We start from the raw sequence: 18,952 nt of genomic DNA, 5'->3' as shown, positions 1-18,952 counted from the left end.
TGGATCTCTTATGGTGTCAAATTGCACTATAAGCCTGTCAATGCACTTCATTTGTAAGACTTAGCCAAACTCCTGAGGTGGCCCAACTAGCCCAAGGTGTCATGCATAGTGACAAGCAGATGAGCTCTAGAGTGATGTAAGAGATATAATACTATCAACAGTCCTCAAACTGTGTGGTTCTGACTGATTTCTCATCTCTTTGTGCCTCTAGTTTCCGAGCTGTAAATGAGGCCAGTGAAGCTGGCCTCAAGTGATGGAGGTCAAGGGTGGGAAGTTGTGAACACTTACTAAGTATCGGCATCATGGCTTCTCTTGCAGCCCTGGCTGAATTCCAGTTAGCACCAATCAAGAGGAAATGAGCAAAGAAGATCAAAGACACTCATGAGCTTTATTGTCTACTCCTCACCCACCCACCCACCCTACCACATGATATATGGCATTGTCAGAGTAGATTCGCTCAGAAACTGATGTCAGGAACTGGAATTAGGCTCCTTCTTTTCTGGCTTCTGAGAAGCTAAAGTTCTTCTTTGACTTCCGGTTTCCTCCCTGGTTGAGGTGGTTGCTTCCGCTGAGCCACCTCCTCTTCCTCCTCCTCCTCCTCAACTGTTTCCGTCCTTCTCACTGGCTCTGTGGGCTCGCTTATGCTCCCCAGCACAGATGACTCTTTCGCTTGCCTGTCTTCTATGGCTGCATCCTCCAGCTTGAGCAATGGCTGCTCAGGCAACTTCTCTGTGAGCTGAGTCTCTGGCTCAGCTATCACTTCTTCCTCAATCACTTCGTTTTGCTCAATGGACAATAGCTGTTAAAGAAAATGTGGGAACAAGAGACGGAAGGGGAAGGAGAATAAAGAAATATGCATGATCATGAGGTGGCAATGGGTTCTGCATGAGCCCAGAAAGAATCACATTTGGCTTAAGTATCCTCATAGAGACAGTGGGATGACAAAGTGCCCATTATGGTTTTGACCCCTTTTTTTTCAGGGAGCACACTTCCTCTAGGAAAGGTGTGGCTGCCAAGTCCCTAACTCCAGGACAAAGCAGGTAACTTTGGCTTAGTTAATGTGATCCCTCTCTAGCATACATGTTGCAACTACTGAAAAGTGGATTTCATCTTTCTCACCTGGGAGGAGGTAAGTTTAGAGCCCCGTCTGTGGGGAAGTGACTGCTTGAGAAAACTGCCAAGACAGAAGAAAACATATGGGAAGACAGAAGGCAGATAAGAGTCTCTGGGTCCATCTGTGCAAAATGTCCTACTACGTAAATAAATGTCCATTGTTGCTAAAGCAGGCTAGGAGTGTCTTTGATATTAGCTACAAAAAGCATCCTAACTGAGTCAGGTGGCACCTTCTAGCCCACTGTGGCATGGTTAGGAGAAAAAGGAGACTGGTCACATCCATCAGGGCAGCAATGTCAGGGGGCAGACTTTCACTGAGACATTTGATCTCAGGAAAATGACAAACAGGATGTTTTGAAGCTGTATGTTCCTTCACTCTGTTTTCTAACAGTTGTCATTTCTACTTCCTTCTCACAAGTTCCCCTAAAATAACTAGTGAGCTCACACAAAGTGAGTGGTTGTCCATGCAGCCTCAAAACCATCTCCAGGGAGAATGACATAACTGATAGTACCCAACACATAGTTTTTATATGGGTCATTGGCTTCCTGGTAATTTGTGCATGAGAGAAGACCTAGCCTGTAGCTCTGCCCCTTACCTCATCCTCTTCTTCAACCCTAATCTTGACATGGCGCTCCAGGAAGTCACAAAATCCCTTCATGCTGTGTTCTCCTTTATACAGTACAGCCTAGGAAGACAACAAAGCAGCATTAAGATGGGAGCCTCTTCTTATAAGTTGCTCGTATAGCATTACAAAAAGGAACTCGGGATCAAATTCCTAACAATGTGGACCTACCAAAAAAGTGCCTTAGCCTCTGTGAGCCTCCTTTACCATAACTCTGATAAAAACTAATCAGAGGATATGAGGAATGCGTCATACATGAACTATAAAGCCACACTTTATAGGTCTAACCCTTGGCTGCAATACTTACCAGTGTGGTCTGTTTACTGAACTTGTGACTCAGGTTTCCCCCATATGGCATTAATTTCAGGAGCTTCCCCACAGCTTTGTTGGATTAAGTGAGCTAATATAGGAAATGTGCTTAAATCAGTGTTTGGCTTATGGTAGGTAACACACTCACTTGCTCATATGAATAGCTGGTATTAGTAGCATTTTAACAATAAGAAGAAAAACACCTACTGTGTGGTCAGCATTCATTCATAATAGTTTCCTTTGCTTTGTGGGTCTTTAAGGGGATTAGAAAACTACTTTCAGCCGGGCGGTGGTGGTGCATGCCTTTAATCCCAGCACTCGGGAGGCAGAGGCAGGCGGATCTCTGTGAGTTCGAGGCCAGGCTGGACTGATAGTCTCCAAAACAATACAGAGAAACCCTGTCTCATAAAAACAAAACAAAAAAGCTACTTTCTGTCCACTGGTTTGTTAAGCTTTTTCTGCATAACTTAAGACTGGTGATAGCTTCATCCTGTCAATCTAACCTCATTTCCTACAGCTTCTCTACATATACCTTCTGTACTGGGATGGAATCTCCCAGTGTTCTGGTCATCCTTCCCACCTCCTCATTCATGTTACACACCCTACTTATAGAGTTCATGTCCCCTCCTTTAATTTAAATCTCCACCATTCTTCAGAGTCCCAGGTCTGCATGAAGACTTTAGCCATATCTCTTCTCCAGATTCTGCTCTCGCATTACATACATAGGTGATCCATGTCACTATGGCTTTACCTCCCACTCATCCACTCTTGTCTGAAGGAAGGACTTTGACTCATGCCCCTTTTATTGATACCCTTCCCCATCAATAGAGACTATGTTCCACTAGCCCTGGTGATGGTTGCACAAAGAACAGAATTCCCAGGGGTAGATGTTGATTCTGGCACACATTCTTTAATTTCGTAGCATTCCACCCCAATATTACTATAGGGAAGTCCTTACTTTATTCTCTGCAGCTTGTGATATCCCAGCTTCAATACTAGAGGAAATTTATCACTGTCCAATCAAAACATCCACTTCCATTTGACACAGTGATTGGTCAACAATGAGCAATGTACTCAAGTTGTATGAAACAATAAGAAGTTTTAGAACTTGCATAGAATATGTTGGAAAATACTCTAACTTTGAATATGAGAGAGCATTAGGAACTGGAGTTGATAATGTTCAATAGAGACCTGAGATGGAGAGAAGCTGAGTTCCTGGTAATAATACAGCATTTTCAGTTATGTGGCCCCAAGAGTCCCTCACCTCTTGTGAGTCAGTAGGGAAAAGCCTGAAGAATGGGTACTGATCTGGGTTCTCCAGCTGAATGTCATTTGCTGTTATGTCAATCTTGGCGATAAGGACCGTGGAGTGGTTTTGATACTTCATACCCAACTCTTCCAGAAGTGGCAACAGTGCCTTGCACTTCTCAGACCAAGGTGCATCTGGAAAACAAGGGTCTAGCTCAGCTCTCACTGTGCAGGACTCTGAAAGCTACTGCCGCATAGTCCCATGTGTTCTTACCATACATCTACTTAGTGAGCCACACTTTCACTCACACTATAGGTTATTCGTGCATCTCGATATATTATCACTATTAAGTAAACCAAAATAAAAATTAACCTAGTCCTGTTCCTCCTGGACATTGACATTTTTCATGTGTTAATATGTTTTTTAAAAATAAAACTTCCTTTTGGCATAGTGTTCCACTCCAGTTGAAGAGAAAACCAAGGAAAATATTTTTGCCACTGTTATGTCTGCAAGAGAATGTGTTGTGTTTACAGCACAGAAGTTAAGCTACTTGACCAAGGTCATGCAGAAAATTAAGCAAAGGGAATAAAATTTGAAGACTGGCCACTGGGCTTAATTGTACTACAAATATGGCATAGCATAATGTTATCTAATATATATTAATACATAACAATATACCATGCCTTTCAGTTCCTTGTAAGAGAATATACCCCAAAAAACTGAACAGATATATGCTAAGATTGGGACAACTACTCTTGGCAGGGGACATTGACCTTTTTAATGCAAAGTTCCTTGAACTTTGAGTGGCCAGACAGCTGGCCCTTTGGAAAGAGGCCAGAGTGCAGATCCAAAACAGAGAAAGCCAGATCTCACTGGTTTGCCCTCATTGGAAGCTCAGAACTCAAGAGTTTTACTCTGTGGGAGGAATAGCCTCAGAGGCCCTGACATTATACTTTTACAAGCCTATCTATCCATTTGCCTACCAAGTGTCCCCTGTGACCAAACCTCCTGCCTATAGCACCCAGAGACCCCTGGAGTCTGATGGGCCCTGGGTAGGAACACAGGGAATAATGGTTGAAGTCCTAGGATGCACTCCAACAGCCCTACTTCTAAGAAAATGAAGTTGCTCTTGCCTTTTATCAGAAGCAAATGAGTGCTCTCAAAACTCTGTGTGTAGGGTAGGTACAGAAAGGCTGCCCCAGCTCCAGGATGAAAGGAGCAGATTGATATGACTCAGCTGTACAGCTCTCAGAAGCACTGTCAGTGGACAGGTATCTGCTTCACGGAGGTTGTGAAAGGATGTACAATGAAATCAGCACAGGGATGGCTTCACTTTGGGTCTTACCGTGTGACCTTGACCTGTATCATGGAGAAAGCCACATTGCCTTCCTCACAGCCTTTTGTAACATACCATATGCTACACTTAAACCTAGCTGCTCAGTGTACAAGCTCACTAAATAGTGCCTTTGCCTGTCTGAAGTAGCTTTGGAGTCATCAGCAGTATGTAATGGAAAAAGTCTCTAATTTGGGGTACTGGAATATAAGCTAAAGATGATAGGAAAGGTCCATGGTCCTTAAACAAGCGGTGGGAATAATTTTAATGGAAGCAACAGCAGTCATAACCTAGGGAGTGCTTGCAACATGATACACACTATACAAAGTCCTTGATATAATACATTTGTGTTCCTACCTCACAGGGACCATTGGATGAACCATATAAAGTCAAAGCAGGGAAATTCTGGGTAATATGAATGCACATGCTAGAACCAGACTGAAAAATGTTCAAATCCTATTTCCAGCACTTAGTGACACTGGGAATGCTTCTTCCCTGAGATTCTGTTGAGTGATCCATACATGGAGGACATAATAGTAGCTGCTTTTAAGAGGATATGGTGAGGAATTAAATGGCATAGGTATACAATGACTCACACCAGGGTACTAGCATACTTCTGCATCCAACAAAACCATGTTATCCACCAGTGTCACTGTTACAAATTGTCATAGGACTGGATCATGTGCAAAGCATTCAACATGCTAAGAATTAATTTGGGACACCAAGTAGCCTGTGGCTGCTGGCATCTTGATCTAATCTGTTTTAGAGAGAGGTAATTAATCCTCGGCCTGGTTTTAGAGTTCATGAGTTTGGAGAGTGCACTGCCCAAGAATTCAGAAGCAATACTTGAAAAGTAATAATGGGGCCTTTAACCCCTCATTGTCTCCATGGAGATACTTACAGAACATCACAAACACGTCCTTCTCCTTATCAAAGACAACCACATTGAAGTTCTTCCCCACAAGCTGCTTTACTGGCCCTTGGTCCCAATATTTTGGAATCTCTTCACTGGATTTGTGTTTCTAGGAAACAAATTTAAGAGGTCTAACACTCTCCATTCCAACAAGGAACAAGTAACTAGGATCCCCACACCCCTAATTACAAACAACAAAAGGCTCTGTCTTGGAAAGACAAACTCTCAAAACATTCAAAATGCAGAGGTAGTCACAAACTCAGTGTCAGTTCTGCATTGTCCAGAGCAGACAGGGGTGAGAGTGCTGGGGTGGGTGTGGGGGTCAGCACTGAGAGGGCTCAGAGGCTGAGGGATTCAGAGGCTGGGGGAGTCAGAGCACTGAGGGGGGAGTCAGAACCTAAGGGGAAGCCAGAGTGCTGAGGGGGGTCAGAGACTAAGGGAGAGTCAGAAACTGAGGGGTGTCAGAGGCTAAGGGGGCTCAGAGGCTCAGGGGAGTCAGAGGCTGAGGGGGGTCAGAACACTGAGGGGGGTCAGAGATCTGAACTATAATTTATCCATATCTAGGATTCTCAGGATTCTCAGATGACAGTGGCACTTGTGTCATTAGTGTCTCAACTAGACTTCTTGAAAACAATGGTTGTACCCAATAACTATGAGAGTCAAGACCAAGACATTTCTGTGCCAGCTTCCCCCAAGTTCATTGCCATTTCCCCCCCCCTTAGCTTTTTTTAGCTGTACTGATCATCAGTTGTCCCCCAAAACCTAACCGTCTTCCACCTCAGGTTGGTATGTTCTTCCCACAGCCTGGAAGGCCTTCTCCAAAATTTCCTCTCCTTCCTCTATCCAGTGAACTCAAATTTATTCTTCAAGATGATAAGTTCTTTGAAATGTCCCCTTTACATTACTGTCAGAACATTATCAATTATTTTTCTGCCATGCTACACCGTGCCTTAAAGGACTTTTTTCTTTACTTATCAAGTGTCTGCACATAGAGGGAATTTCAAATGAAGGGCAGAAAGAATGGGTTCATCAGCTATTTGGGCTTAAAGTTTCAGAAATCTTGTAATATATTTTTCTATACAACCACTGACCAATTGGGTATCTCTTGAGTCTATACCCTATTTTCCACTTTCCCTGTGACTACCCAAGTCTAGACAACCCATGATTATCACATGGATTGCCCCTGCATCTCCCCCAAATTCTCTCCATGTCTTTATTTTCTGCAGTTAAGGCTCTATTTTTATCCCAGAGATCTGGTTTCTCCTTGCATATGCCAAATCTTTAATATGCTTATGAGGTCCTTGCTGCCTGGCTTCAGTCAAACTCTTTTGCTTTTTCTTTAGTGGTACTATCCTTCCTCCACCTAATAGCCTCTGGAAATGACTTAAAGGTTCTTTCACCGAAAGCATAAATGTGTGCGGGGGGGCGTAGGCTGGACACAGAAGATGAGCAATGAAGCAAAAAATTGAAGAATTAGGAATAAGCAGATCAGGCGAAGATCATTGGCCATGTGGAAGATGTTTATCTTTATTCTGGGAGCACAAGAGAACTTGTTTGCCTTTGAAGGGTAGAAAATACCTTACATCTAACTGGAAGGAAGAAGAGTCTAGGGAAAGTCTCAGGCACATTGTGGATGTGATAATGGAAAGTGAGGAGGCCTACAGCATGAAGGTGATACACGGGTAGAGTGCTGAGCTGAGCATGAAGCCAAGAATGGGACAGGAAGAGAAACTGACCTAAAGGTAAAGAGATAAGTACTCTGGAGGGATTTACACAGAGATGCTGGAGCATTTCTTGGTAGAGGGAAGTTTGGTTGGTGTGTCCATAATTTCAGTCAGACTCATGGTGGAGTTGTTCTTCTCCAACATTACTATAGAAATCATATATATCTTAAATGTGCTCAGCAGGAGTTGGATGCTTGCCTTCTACACCTTCAGGGTGTAGAAGAAGTGGAGCATGGAGAGGACAGGAAGTTATCAGAATCCAAGTTCATGGAGAAGGCCCAAGAGAGACTGAAATAGGATTCAAAGGTAGAAGCTCATGGCAAGGATGAGGCTCTTAGTAGTGTGGTCAGTGGAGAAGTGAGGAGCAGAAGCTGAAATGAGGCCTTTGGAGGAAACTCCAGGTCTAGGTGATGAGCACATGATCATGAGGCTGAGATGATGTGTGCACACCAATTCATGGAGAACAGAGCATGTTGGATGTTAATGCCTAGGGATGATAGCAAAGTAGCACGGAGGTCATCTGCACTGAGAAACCTTCATCCTGAGAGAGAGCAGGAGGAGATGGTCAGAGGATATCAACAAGGGATGAAAGTAAGTGGTGTGGCACCGAAAGCATGAAAGGCAAAGAATGCTGGGTTTTAGATGCTAGGAGAATTAGTTTGGAAGGACCGGGAAGGACACCAGGTTTTCCATTTGACCTCACAATCATGTGAGTCTGAGAACCACTTCCCCTTGAGAAGACTGTAGAGGAAGCAGGGTCATTCTGGAAATAGAAGGGAATGGAAGCAGCCAGCTGTAAAGTCTCCATAGATGTGGAGTTACCTGAAGACTCTCCATGTACTCCTGTCATTATCCAAAACATGTTTGAAAGATTCTCCATTTACTCTCAAAGATGTTTCCATTTGTAAAGTAAACAATATTACTCAGCAGGAGTGCTCATAGTTAACTTCCTGAACCCACCCTTTCAGCCGCATGGATGTCTCTCCACCCTACACAACCCAAAGACCTATTAAGCTCTAGATGCTAAATCCTGGCTGCTATTTTCTCCGTCTCCTTCTCCTCTAACTCTAGGTCAAGTGGATTTTCTAAGATGAAGCTGTAGGGAGGATTTCTAGAACATCTGAACTTGTATTGGGAATTTTCTTTATGACCAAAGAACTGGTAGTAGGTTTCCAACCTCAGAAGAAGCTACCTGCTTCAGTGAATGAAGGTAGTAAATGGAGAGACTGTGCCATGCTGAACCTGGTAATGGCCTTTGTTCTGTCTCTTACTATAGATTAAATGAAACCAGCAAAATCGTAAGAAGGTTCTGAGGGGGCTGGAGAGATGGCTCAGTGGTTAAGAGCACTGACTGCTCTTCTAGAGGTCCTGTGTTCAATTCCCAGCAACCACATGGTGGCTCACAGCCATCCGCCATCCGTAATGAGATCTGGTGCCCTCTCCTGGTGTGCAGACTTACATGGAGGCAGGATGTTGTATTCGTAATAAATAAATAAAATCTTAAAAAAAAGAGAAGGTTCTGAGGTTCTAAACACGACTTACCTGACTGGAAGCTTACCTTGGCAGTTTTACTGAGGTAGTTCTGGCAGAATTTCTTGAGGTTTTCAAAGGTTATGTCATCTGTGGGCATTTTGTACCTGGCATCAGAGCTCAAGTTCAAGATTTGAACAGACGGGACATTGACTGTTGGGATCTGGAAATACTCAAAGACGCGTTTGTTTTTGGGTTCATCCGCATTCACAAGGATGAAAAGAATCTGCCAAATCAAGTAAAATATCTTGCAGCTCTGGAACCCTCATCAAGGGAAAGGAACCACTAAGAAGCTAGGCGCTAATGAAACTCAAATAGCAAGGCTGCTCTTGTGTCCCCACCAAAGAGCCTCCAACTACAATGAGTTGGTCTACAAACCTTGTTCTGGAATTCCTTTGAAACCTTTCTGTAATGCCGGATTATGATGCTGTATGGCTCTGAGTTTTTGGAGATAAAGAGCAACATATGATTCAAGATGCTCAGTTCATAAATCAGATCCCTATTCTGAAATTGCAAGGAAAACATGTCATTCAAAGTACACACAAGGGTTCCCGAAGTCCTCCCAGCATCCCTTTGCCCACTGACCTCAGGGTTGTATTCAATCACAAAATCTGTAAGCTGTTGTTTTACAATTTGATTGAGAAAATCTTTGTTGGTACTGTCATTAATAAGCTCTTGACGTCTCACAACTTTTCCCTTGAGCCAAAGAAAAAGCATGGTAGAGGACAATAGCTTGCATAATACATACACCTAACAAATGTAAAAACACACCTCACCCCCACCCGGGGTGAAGGTAAAACACTAAGGATGTTGGCAGTTATAGCCCATAATCCAAGTACTTAATAAATAATAACATTAAGCAAATCAGTCTGTATGTTGAATGTGAGTGTGTGGAAAGCAATCTGATTGATGACACCACCAGCTGTTGTTCTCTGAGGTCTATCAAAACACATGTACCAAGGCTGAATGCCATTCCACACCGATACCAAAGGCCAAAGGTATCAGGAATACAAAGGCAAACCCAGATCAGGGAGATCCTGAGAGGCATTTCTGATCAGAGGTGATCTATCAGCCTTCTTAACTCCAACAAGGCCACACCTTCACTGTGGCCTGAAGGTTTTCTAAGTCCCCTACCCCTATGATTTTTTCCTAATGAATAGGTGGCATACCTGTATAAACATGGGGTAATATGATTGTTTACAGTCTGAGTATTACATAGTCTTTTCATCTCCACCAGTCCTAAATTAGTACAAACTTCTCAAGCAGACTCTTGAAGAACTTCCTCCACTGACTTCTACACACACACACACACCACCACCAGCAGCAGCAGCAGCAGCAGCAACCACAGCAGTAATTCTAATGTTGTAAGAACACAAATCTGATTCTTGTCATCATTTTCTTGCTTCAACGTGTTATAGCCCCAAGTTATCCCCTGGATACAAAGTTCCATGTCTTTACTGGTTACATCAGCAGTCTAATAATACTAATTAGAGAGCCTGAGCTGTGCCAACCAGAGTTGCAAACAGTATACACATCAGTTTACTCAGGCCTCACAGTGTCTCCCAAACCATGCACTAATATTACCCTCCTGCTCTTCCCCTTTCTTCATTTTCTTTCTTTCTTGATTGTATTCACATCTAATCTCTCCCACTTTACACATGAAGAAACTATGGTTCAGAGAAGTATAATGGCCTATCCAAGATTACTAAGTAAGAGATAGAAGCAGGCATTCGTTATCTAGTTATTGCTAGGATTGAGGCCGGAACTTCACATGCACTAAGTATGCACTCTGTCTTTCAATCTTACCCAAACCCGAGAGCCAGGATTTTAAAATGGGCAGTTTAATGTTCATATTCTTAGCTGTTTAAGATGAACCTTTCTATAACATTATATGGACTCAGAAGCTTGTATCTGTATATTTAGTTACGTAGAAGGAGGCCATGAATTTGAGAGAACAAGGGTTCATGGGAGGGTTTGTATGGAGGAAAGGAAAGGGGTAAATTGTATAATTGTAATTTCAAAAATAATAACTATTAGAATAAAATTAATAAATAAAATATACCTCTCTGCATGTAGGTATAGTGCAGAATTCAAGTACTTAATAAATGTACTTATCACAATAAATACAAAGATACCCAGAAAATATTTTCCATGATTGCTATTTGGCTTTAGATTTTATGATTGGTTTATTCTACAAACTTTAGATATGTAGATAGCACACATTTAACAGAAATTTAAAATGGTTTCTCCATGCTTTATGAAAGGTCTCCCCATTCCATGTATAGGAAACAAACTTGGTACTGGACAGATGGTTCAATGGTTATGAGCACTGGCTGCTCTTCCAAAGGATCTGGGTTCCTAGCACTCACATGGTGCTTCACAACCTTCTGTAACTCCAGTTCCAGGAGATACAATACAATTTGGCCTCCAAGGTGCCCAGACATACACATAGGCAAAACACCCACTTACATAAAATAAAATTAAAACAACAACAAAAGAAGAAAAAACCTGTCCTATATCATCATATGGGAACATGGTTTCTTCAATTACAGTTTTGAATCAGGTCATACGGAATTTGATGAAACATATTCTGCCTGCCTACAGCTTCAGTATTTTCCCTACGCAGATACCTGGTTATTCTAAACATCCTGCATTTAATAACAGTATTTTCTCCTCTAGTCTCAATTATCTTTGTCATATATTAGAGTTCTGTATGTATTTGGTCCTTTCTGACTCCATGTTGTCCCATTCAAAAAACAGATTATTTTATTCTCATCTTAAAAGCTTTTCAAAGACTTATCAAGTGTGACCTCAGGTAAGTGACTAACCTCAACGGTAAGTAAAACAGCTATTATACACATTTAACTGTATGTGGAGAGAAAGGAAGGCATGTCTGGAAGGCCCACAGGATGAGCTGCAATGGGGATAATCTCTAGTGTCTATGCTGTTCTACACAGCAGCCAACTGACCCCAAGTGACTCTGAGGAACTAGAGCTGTTACTTGCATGGCCGAGGAACTCTGGCAACCTATTTAGCATCAGTTTGATTAGAAGATCAGTAAGGCTTTTCTGGGTGTGTCTGTATGTTTCCAGAGAGGAGTAACTAAGGGGAAGATGTGCCCAAATGTAGGCCACACCATTCCACGGGCAAGGCACCCAGACACAAAAGGGAAAAGAAGAAAAGGCCGTGCAGCACAGACACCCCTCTTTGCTCCCACTGCTGTGATGTGAGCCACTCAGCTCCATCAATCCCCCCAGTAATGGTGGACTGAAACTATGAGGGTGAAATTTTCCTCCATGAGTTCTTTTTCTTAGGCATTTCAGGGACAAAAACCTGACTAGGACAGAAACTAAAATTTTGATGTAATTACTTTCCATCTAAGTAGTCATATCATCTATATAGTTAAAGACTACCAGCTCAAGTCTAGATCCCAGGGTTGGGGGCTGGATCACTAAATGAGCTCAGGCTATGAAAGACCTTGTAGATCTCATTAAGAATTTGAGTCTTTACCCCCCCCCAACAAAAGCTCAGTATGCTTCTAGTTCAGTGAGAGACCCTATCTCAAGGCAATAGAGGAAGACACACAATATCCTGCTCTAGCTTCCACATGTGCACACATGCACATTCACATGCATGTACCATACATGTATACTCCACACACACCCTCTTACACAAAGCATTAAAAGACTTTCTGAGAGGCGGAGGGACATGACCATCAGATTTCAATTTTGGAAAGAATGGTATTCTGCAGACCAGAGCAGACCAGTATAAAACTGTTCTGATGGACTATTGGAGATGATGGTCACTTCATCTAGGATAGTTACAGTAGGGATTTGGGGAAGTGACATATCCCGAGGATTGGCTAAGAGGGAAGAGTGGAGAAATGGGAAATACTAGAATAAGACCTATAGTTTCTGGCTTCCTCCACTAAATGAGGGGATGGTGGCACTCTTTACTATGACTCTCTAAGTCTTTTGTTGTTGTTGTTGTTGCTGCTGCTGCTGGTGCTGCTGGTGCTGCTGCTGTTGTTGTTTTGATAGGGTTCTCTGTTCAACAGTGCTAGCTGTCCTGGAACTCGCTCTATAGACCAGGCTAATCTGAAACTCATGTGAGCCACCATGCCCAGCGACTCTCCAAGTCTTAATCTTAAGAGAACTCAGAGAGGATATTATGACTTTGACACTAATCATGATGGACTGTCTGGTTCTACATACCAAAATCTGGAGTCAAGTGAAGTTTGGATGGAGACAGAGATTTATAGGCAATGAGTCTATGGTAATTGTTGACAGAGATGGATGGGAAAACATGAATCAGAAAATAAGGTTTGTGGGATTGAGTCTTGATGAATAACATATACTGGCAAAGGCAGAGAAGCAGGAAAAGAGGTGGGGGTGGGCCAGGAAAAGAATTTTCTCACAAATCAGAGGGTTCACAGACACTTAGTTCACAGGTAATGGAGCCAGAGCCTGTCCCCAAATGCCATCACTTAGTGTGAAGTGAAAGGCCCTCATGGTCATATAGAATGAAGACATACCTTTTTAAACACCAGGACGCTGTCAAGGATCACATGGAAGCGCCCGAAGTCATTTTTGATTTCTACCATTCCAAATGTTAGCTCTGGGAAGTCCTTGATCATGTTATAAAACAATTCTGCCACTTCTTCCTCTAAATCCTGTGTGGGAAAGCATGTTCTGTAATTCTCTGGAGGGGTAACAGTGCCTGGCTAGAGGGGAAAGTGGCTTTGTTTTTCTAAGTTCTGAGTTTTTGCTGGGTGGTCTAAGTCCCCTTTTATGGATATTTCCCACCTACAATGTTCCCGTAACTATGACTGCACCTCACACAGGCAAATTTACAGAGATCAATGGAGAGAACTAGGTATCTTTTACTTTTTCTTATTATGAAAATAAAAGCTGACATAACCCATGAATTGAGAATATTCCTAAAATTAATTCCTGAATCGCTTTCAGAAGAAGCCATTTGGTTTGACTGAACATAATACCAAATGTGAGCTGGTGTTGAGATGTAGCTGCGTTTTTGGCCTTTGAGATTCAACATTTGGCATGAAAACATATTTTGGCCCAAAGTGCTCTCAACGAACCAGTAAAGAAAGGGCTATAGACTCTCCTCACATGTAAATATGACAGCAAAGACTGACATCTATTGAGATGAAGCCTTGTCAACCTAAAGTAAATCAGTTATTGAGATGAAGCCTTGTCAACCTAAAGTAAATCAGTTGAGACACATGAAAAACTCACTTTCTACAAGGAAACATACTTGGTAAGATTCATTACTATGAAGAATAAAATTAATAGAAAGTATCATAAGACATTTCATAATCACATTTAAATTGTTTATGAACTATTCCAAGCATCTCCCCATATATTATCTGGATGAGGATTGATTGATTAATTGATTGACCCTCCAATGGATACCTAATAAAGTGTTGAGAGTTTAGTTTATATGCAGACTTGGAAAGAGTTTGTGGATAGAAACTGCCTTAGCCTAAGCAAACTAACAAGCACCTATTGGAATCATAGTTAAAATAATTCTCAAACTGGAAAACAGAGACACCCTCTTATTCTCTGATGTTCTAAATAGATCCCCCAAAGATCAGTTACAGCACTAAAACCAACTAAATATGGATGCAAATCTCTTGTTCTCTCCATTTCTTGCCATCTTCTAACTAACCTCTAACATTTCAACTTCCATGTTTTCTTTCTTCATTTGAAACCAGGAGCTCCCCAGGACATCAGCTCAGTGGATAGGAAATTGAGCAAGGGCCCTCTACAAGTCAGAAACCCTCCACACACAGTGCTCACTACATGACAATCACTTCCCACCTATTCACCCCAGTACCTGGAAGAAGCCAATGATGACCAAGGGCCTGGATTTCACGAAATTTGCCACTTCCTCACTGTTGTTGAACAGACGTGTTTTGTGGAGAACCTGTCTTCTCAACCAAACAACCAAAGCTGTAGATTCAACCACGTCTGAAGAGACATTTAAAGGAATCCAATCAGAACTTTTCTGAATTCAATGAACAAAAGTATCTTGTCTTGAATTCCACCCTTTGCAGGCCTAAGGCAGTATCTCCATTTTCTTTTTCTCCCAAACTCCAAGACACGAATGTATTAGCAGCAGCTAAGTGTCACTAACCTTTCGCCACAGCTATGACCCTGTACTGAATATTGTGCTTATATTAAACCTTCACAGCAACTCTAAGGAACAGATGTTCTCAGCCTTCCCATTTTATAGATGAGGAGAGCAATGCTCAGCTTGCCTATGGCAGTTTCACCAGCCCACCTGGGAACCTAACTAAGAGGAAACACTCCCAAACTTCTCTAAGATGATAGGAAAAGAAATGGCTTTCTTCGCCCCATCCCCTTTTTTGCATACTAATCCCGGTTCCCCCTGTCTCCCCTCCTCTAGCTCCCCCCACCTTCCCCTCATCCCAGCCTCCCTTTAGCTCCTCAGAGAGGGTAGGGCCTCCCATGGGGAGTCAATAAAGCCTGCCCCATCACCACATTGAGGCAGGACCACCAAAGCCCTCCTTGCTGTTTCTAGGCTGAGCAAGGTATCTCTCCATAGGAAATGGGTTCCAAAAAACCAGTTCATGCACTAGAGATACATCCTGTCCCACTACCAGTGGTCCCACAAACTGCTCAAGCCACCCACTGTCACCAGCATTGGGGGGGCTAGTTTGGTCCTATGTAGGTTCCCCAGCTGTCGGTCCAGAGTCCGTGAGCTCCAACTACCTCAGGTCAACTGTTTCTGTGGGTTTCCCCATTCTGGTCTTGATGAAAAGAGGAAGGAGTGATATATAAGCAAAGGGGTCAAGAATTGGTTTTCTTAAAATATAAGTCAAAAGCTCACATGTTTCTGTACCTTTGGAGAATATCCCATTTCTGCATCTGTTATGCTAAGGCTGTCACTGAGACCCAAATATCCCCTAAGGTTCCAGAATCCCAGCTTCCATTACCCAGCTACTATGTGGGAGTATCCAAGTGCAGAAATCCTAGCCTGTAAAATGAGGACATACATTCCCAACCTCAAAAGACATGTTGGTGTACCAGAATGGTACAGTGTATGCCAGTGTTCAGCCTTCTTTCTCCATTTCTGACAGCCAAGTTCCCACCGAGGGAAGGATTCTGCCAGGAGCTAACAAGGCTCTTCTCACATCAAAGAGCCCAGTGAACATAATTCCCCACAGATGCTCCCAGAGACCTATCTATGTCATGTGATTCTAGACTTCTCCAGATGACGTCATTAACCACCACAACCCCTAAGACAGTGGCTCTCAACCTTCCTAACGCATAGGTTCTTTAGTACAGTTCCTCGTTCTACAGTGACCCCCCAACCATATAATTATTTTTGTTGCTATCTCATAGCTACAATTTTGCTAATTTAAATGAATGGTAATATAAATATCTGATATGCAGACTATTTATTATGCAACTCCTATAAAAGGGTTATTCAACCCCAAAGAGGTTCCTACCCACAGGTTAAGAACCACTATCCTAAGTACATTAGACCTGTGGGGTAAAAACATACAGAAATAAGTTATAATGTGCATTTGATGAGTTTTCACAAAATAAACGTGCATGAAACTGATACCCAGATGTTGAAATAGTGTGTGGTCCTGGCCAGAATCACACAAATCAATGTGAATGCTAAGTGCTCCGCTGAAGCCTCCCACACCTCACCTAGGGGTAACCGTGTTCTTAACCTCTAACAGCACGCTGTGTTCACCGGTTCTTAACTTCCTACAACCGGGATCCTAGGGTTTGTTTACCTGGAGCACAGTTACTGACTTCCATCCGTTCTATGGGCCATGAGCAGCATTTCTCGACACAGAAGATGTCATGCTAGCTTTGGTAGATAGGATTACGATTGAGGTAAGGGGTGATGCTGTATGCCTACATGCTTAACTCTTGGGACTGAAGCAGAAAGAGCCTGAGTCCCAGGCCAGCCTGGACTACACAGTGACCTCATCCCAAACAAGGCAAGCACAAAAAAAAGAAATAATCAAAAAAGCCTCCAAATGGACTTAAACCTTCAAGTCATCAGACCCAAGGCCACGGCCTCTATTTCCCGCTATGCCAGTCATTTCTCGTCCATCTCCTGCCTACCCCATCCCCTGTCTCACTACCCATTCTATTCCCTGGTCATTATGACATCTGTTTTCTTCCATAGGTTTATCACTTTTCTGAAACTGCTGTTACATGATTTGGAGTAAACTTGTTCACTATGAGATGCCAGGAACATACATACTCAGTGCTCAGGAAATCAAGTTATGATGAAGGAATTGAGGGGGTGAACCATCAGGAAAACCAGATTGAGAGAAGTAACTCCTCTTCTGGGGTACACTGCCTCTGCTTGGCCCTCTTGGATTCTGTGGGGCACAGGTGGTTCTGAGCTTGACCGACATCTTATTCCCAAGTGCTTGCAGCTTGGGCACTGCCCTTGACAGGCACTGTGCCTCCCCTGGCTCTTGACTCTGTGCCAGAGGACACAGTGACAACTCAGGTGTGAATGCTGTGTCAATGATTGACTGGGCCAGAGCTTGGCTGCATATTTCCAAACACAAGCTGTGAATGCATCACTAATAGAGGCCCCAGAGGCCATCTGAGTCTCCTTCCTCCAGGGAGGTAGACACGGTCAAGTCTCCCACCATCAATCTGTGGATATTAGAGGACAGAACTGGGATGTGACCCAGCAAGGACTAAGTCCCGCCTGTGTCCATAATAGTCACATTGCAGGTGTCATACAGAGCAGTGTGTCCTTTTGGGACTCCAAAGAGTCCTGTCAAGCAGGCCTTATTCAGTCTGTCTAGAGCAAGCAAATGTAAGCTGAGGTGTACAGCTTTTCTCAAGTACTCAGAACCAGAGTGCTTCCTAATTCTGGAGACCTGAGTCCCACACTCCATCCTTGCATCCCAGTTCCCATTTCTGTGCTTGGGAAGTAATATTGAAGAAGAGGGAGATGAGTTACCTTAGATATATGTGTTGTCTATGTTCACAGCAACATTATTTGTAATAACCAGATCTTGGAAAAAATCTAGATGCCCCTCAGCTGAAGAATGATAAAGAAAATGTGGAATATTTGCACAATGGAGTACTACTCAGCAGTAAGAAACAATGACATCCTAAAATTTACAGGCAAATAGACAGATCTAGAAAAAAACACCCTGAGTGAGGTAACCCAAAACCAGAAAGACAAATATAGTATGTACTCACTCATAAGTGGATACCAGACATAAAGCAAAAGATACCCAGCCTACAATCCACAACCCCAGAGTAGCTAGAACCCTCTTCCAGAAACAGATGGAAGCAGATGCAGAAATCCACAATTAATCAGTGGACCAAACTCCTGGAGTGCAATCGAAATGAGGGAGGAGCAATAATATGAACAAAGGCATCAAGACCATGATGGGGAAACCCACAGAATCAGCTGATTTGAGCTAGTGAGAGATCATTGACTCAGGTCTGACAAATGGGGAACCTGCATGTGGTATGACTTGGACAACATATGAAGCCACTGGAAGTGGGTCCAAGATCTAACATTAATGCACACCCTGACTTAGTAGAGCCCATTCTATATGGAGAGATACCTTGCTCAGTCTAGACACAGGGGTGCAGGAGTGGAGAGGTGCCTTGGTCTGGCCTCAACTAAATGATGGGACAGACTTAGTACACTTCCTAGGGGAGGCCTTACCCTCTCCGAAGAGTGGATGGGAGGTGTGGGGGGAGTTGGGGAATCAGGAGGAGAGGAGGGAGGGGGAATTGGGATTGGAATGTAAAAATTTTTTAAAGTTCAAAAAAATTTAAAAGGTGGCTCAAGGCCAGTCTGGTATATATACATAGTGAGTCCCAGAATAACCAAGGCTGTGCAGAGAAACCCTGTCTCAACAAATCTCAATAAATAAAAATAATAAAGAGATGAGAAAGAAGTATGTGTTGTCTTCTTGTGTGTGCTTTCTTGCAGTGGGCTCTTGTAATTGCATCTTGTTCAAACTTAACAACTACTAAAAGCATATTTTTCCAAGCACTGGGCTAGGCTTAAACCATTAATAGTTAATAATAAACACCTCTGTTTATTTAATATACAGCACAATGTAGAGTAGAGCTCAGCAAACTATAACCCATAGACCAAATCTGG

The 18,952-nt window shown here is 42.8% G+C and overlaps 1 protein-coding gene across 1 annotated transcript in view; it reads right to left on the bottom strand.

Moving 5' to 3' along the window:
- Positions 1-421: 421 nt before the first annotated feature.
- Pdilt (protein disulfide isomerase like, testis expressed) overlaps positions 422-18,952 on the bottom strand; it is a 32,683-nt gene continuing 14,152 nt past the window's right edge. The window contains exons 4-12 of the mRNA XM_013112705.2: positions 14,651-14,784; positions 13,329-13,466; positions 9,380-9,490; positions 9,173-9,298; positions 8,823-9,020; positions 5,529-5,649; positions 3,310-3,488; positions 1,710-1,799; positions 422-799 (exon numbers count right to left, since the gene is read on the bottom strand). Of these exons, the coding sequence (XP_012968159.1) occupies positions 515-799; positions 1,710-1,799; positions 3,310-3,488; positions 5,529-5,649; positions 8,823-9,020; positions 9,173-9,298; positions 9,380-9,490; positions 13,329-13,466; positions 14,651-14,784 (1,382 nt within the window). The 3' untranslated portion in view covers positions 422-514. The remainder of the gene's footprint in view (positions 800-1,709; positions 1,800-3,309; positions 3,489-5,528; positions 5,650-8,822; positions 9,021-9,172; positions 9,299-9,379; positions 9,491-13,328; positions 13,467-14,650; positions 14,785-18,952) is intronic.

This window comes from Mesocricetus auratus, unplaced genomic scaffold (genome assembly GCF_017639785.1).
Source record: "Mesocricetus auratus isolate SY011 unplaced genomic scaffold, BCM_Maur_2.0 Super-Scaffold_4256, whole genome shotgun sequence".
Classification (NCBI taxonomy): domain Eukaryota; kingdom Metazoa; phylum Chordata; class Mammalia; order Rodentia; family Cricetidae; genus Mesocricetus; species Mesocricetus auratus.
The sequence above is the reverse complement of the archived record's forward strand: the minus strand, read 5'-3'. Positions and strand labels throughout refer to the sequence as shown.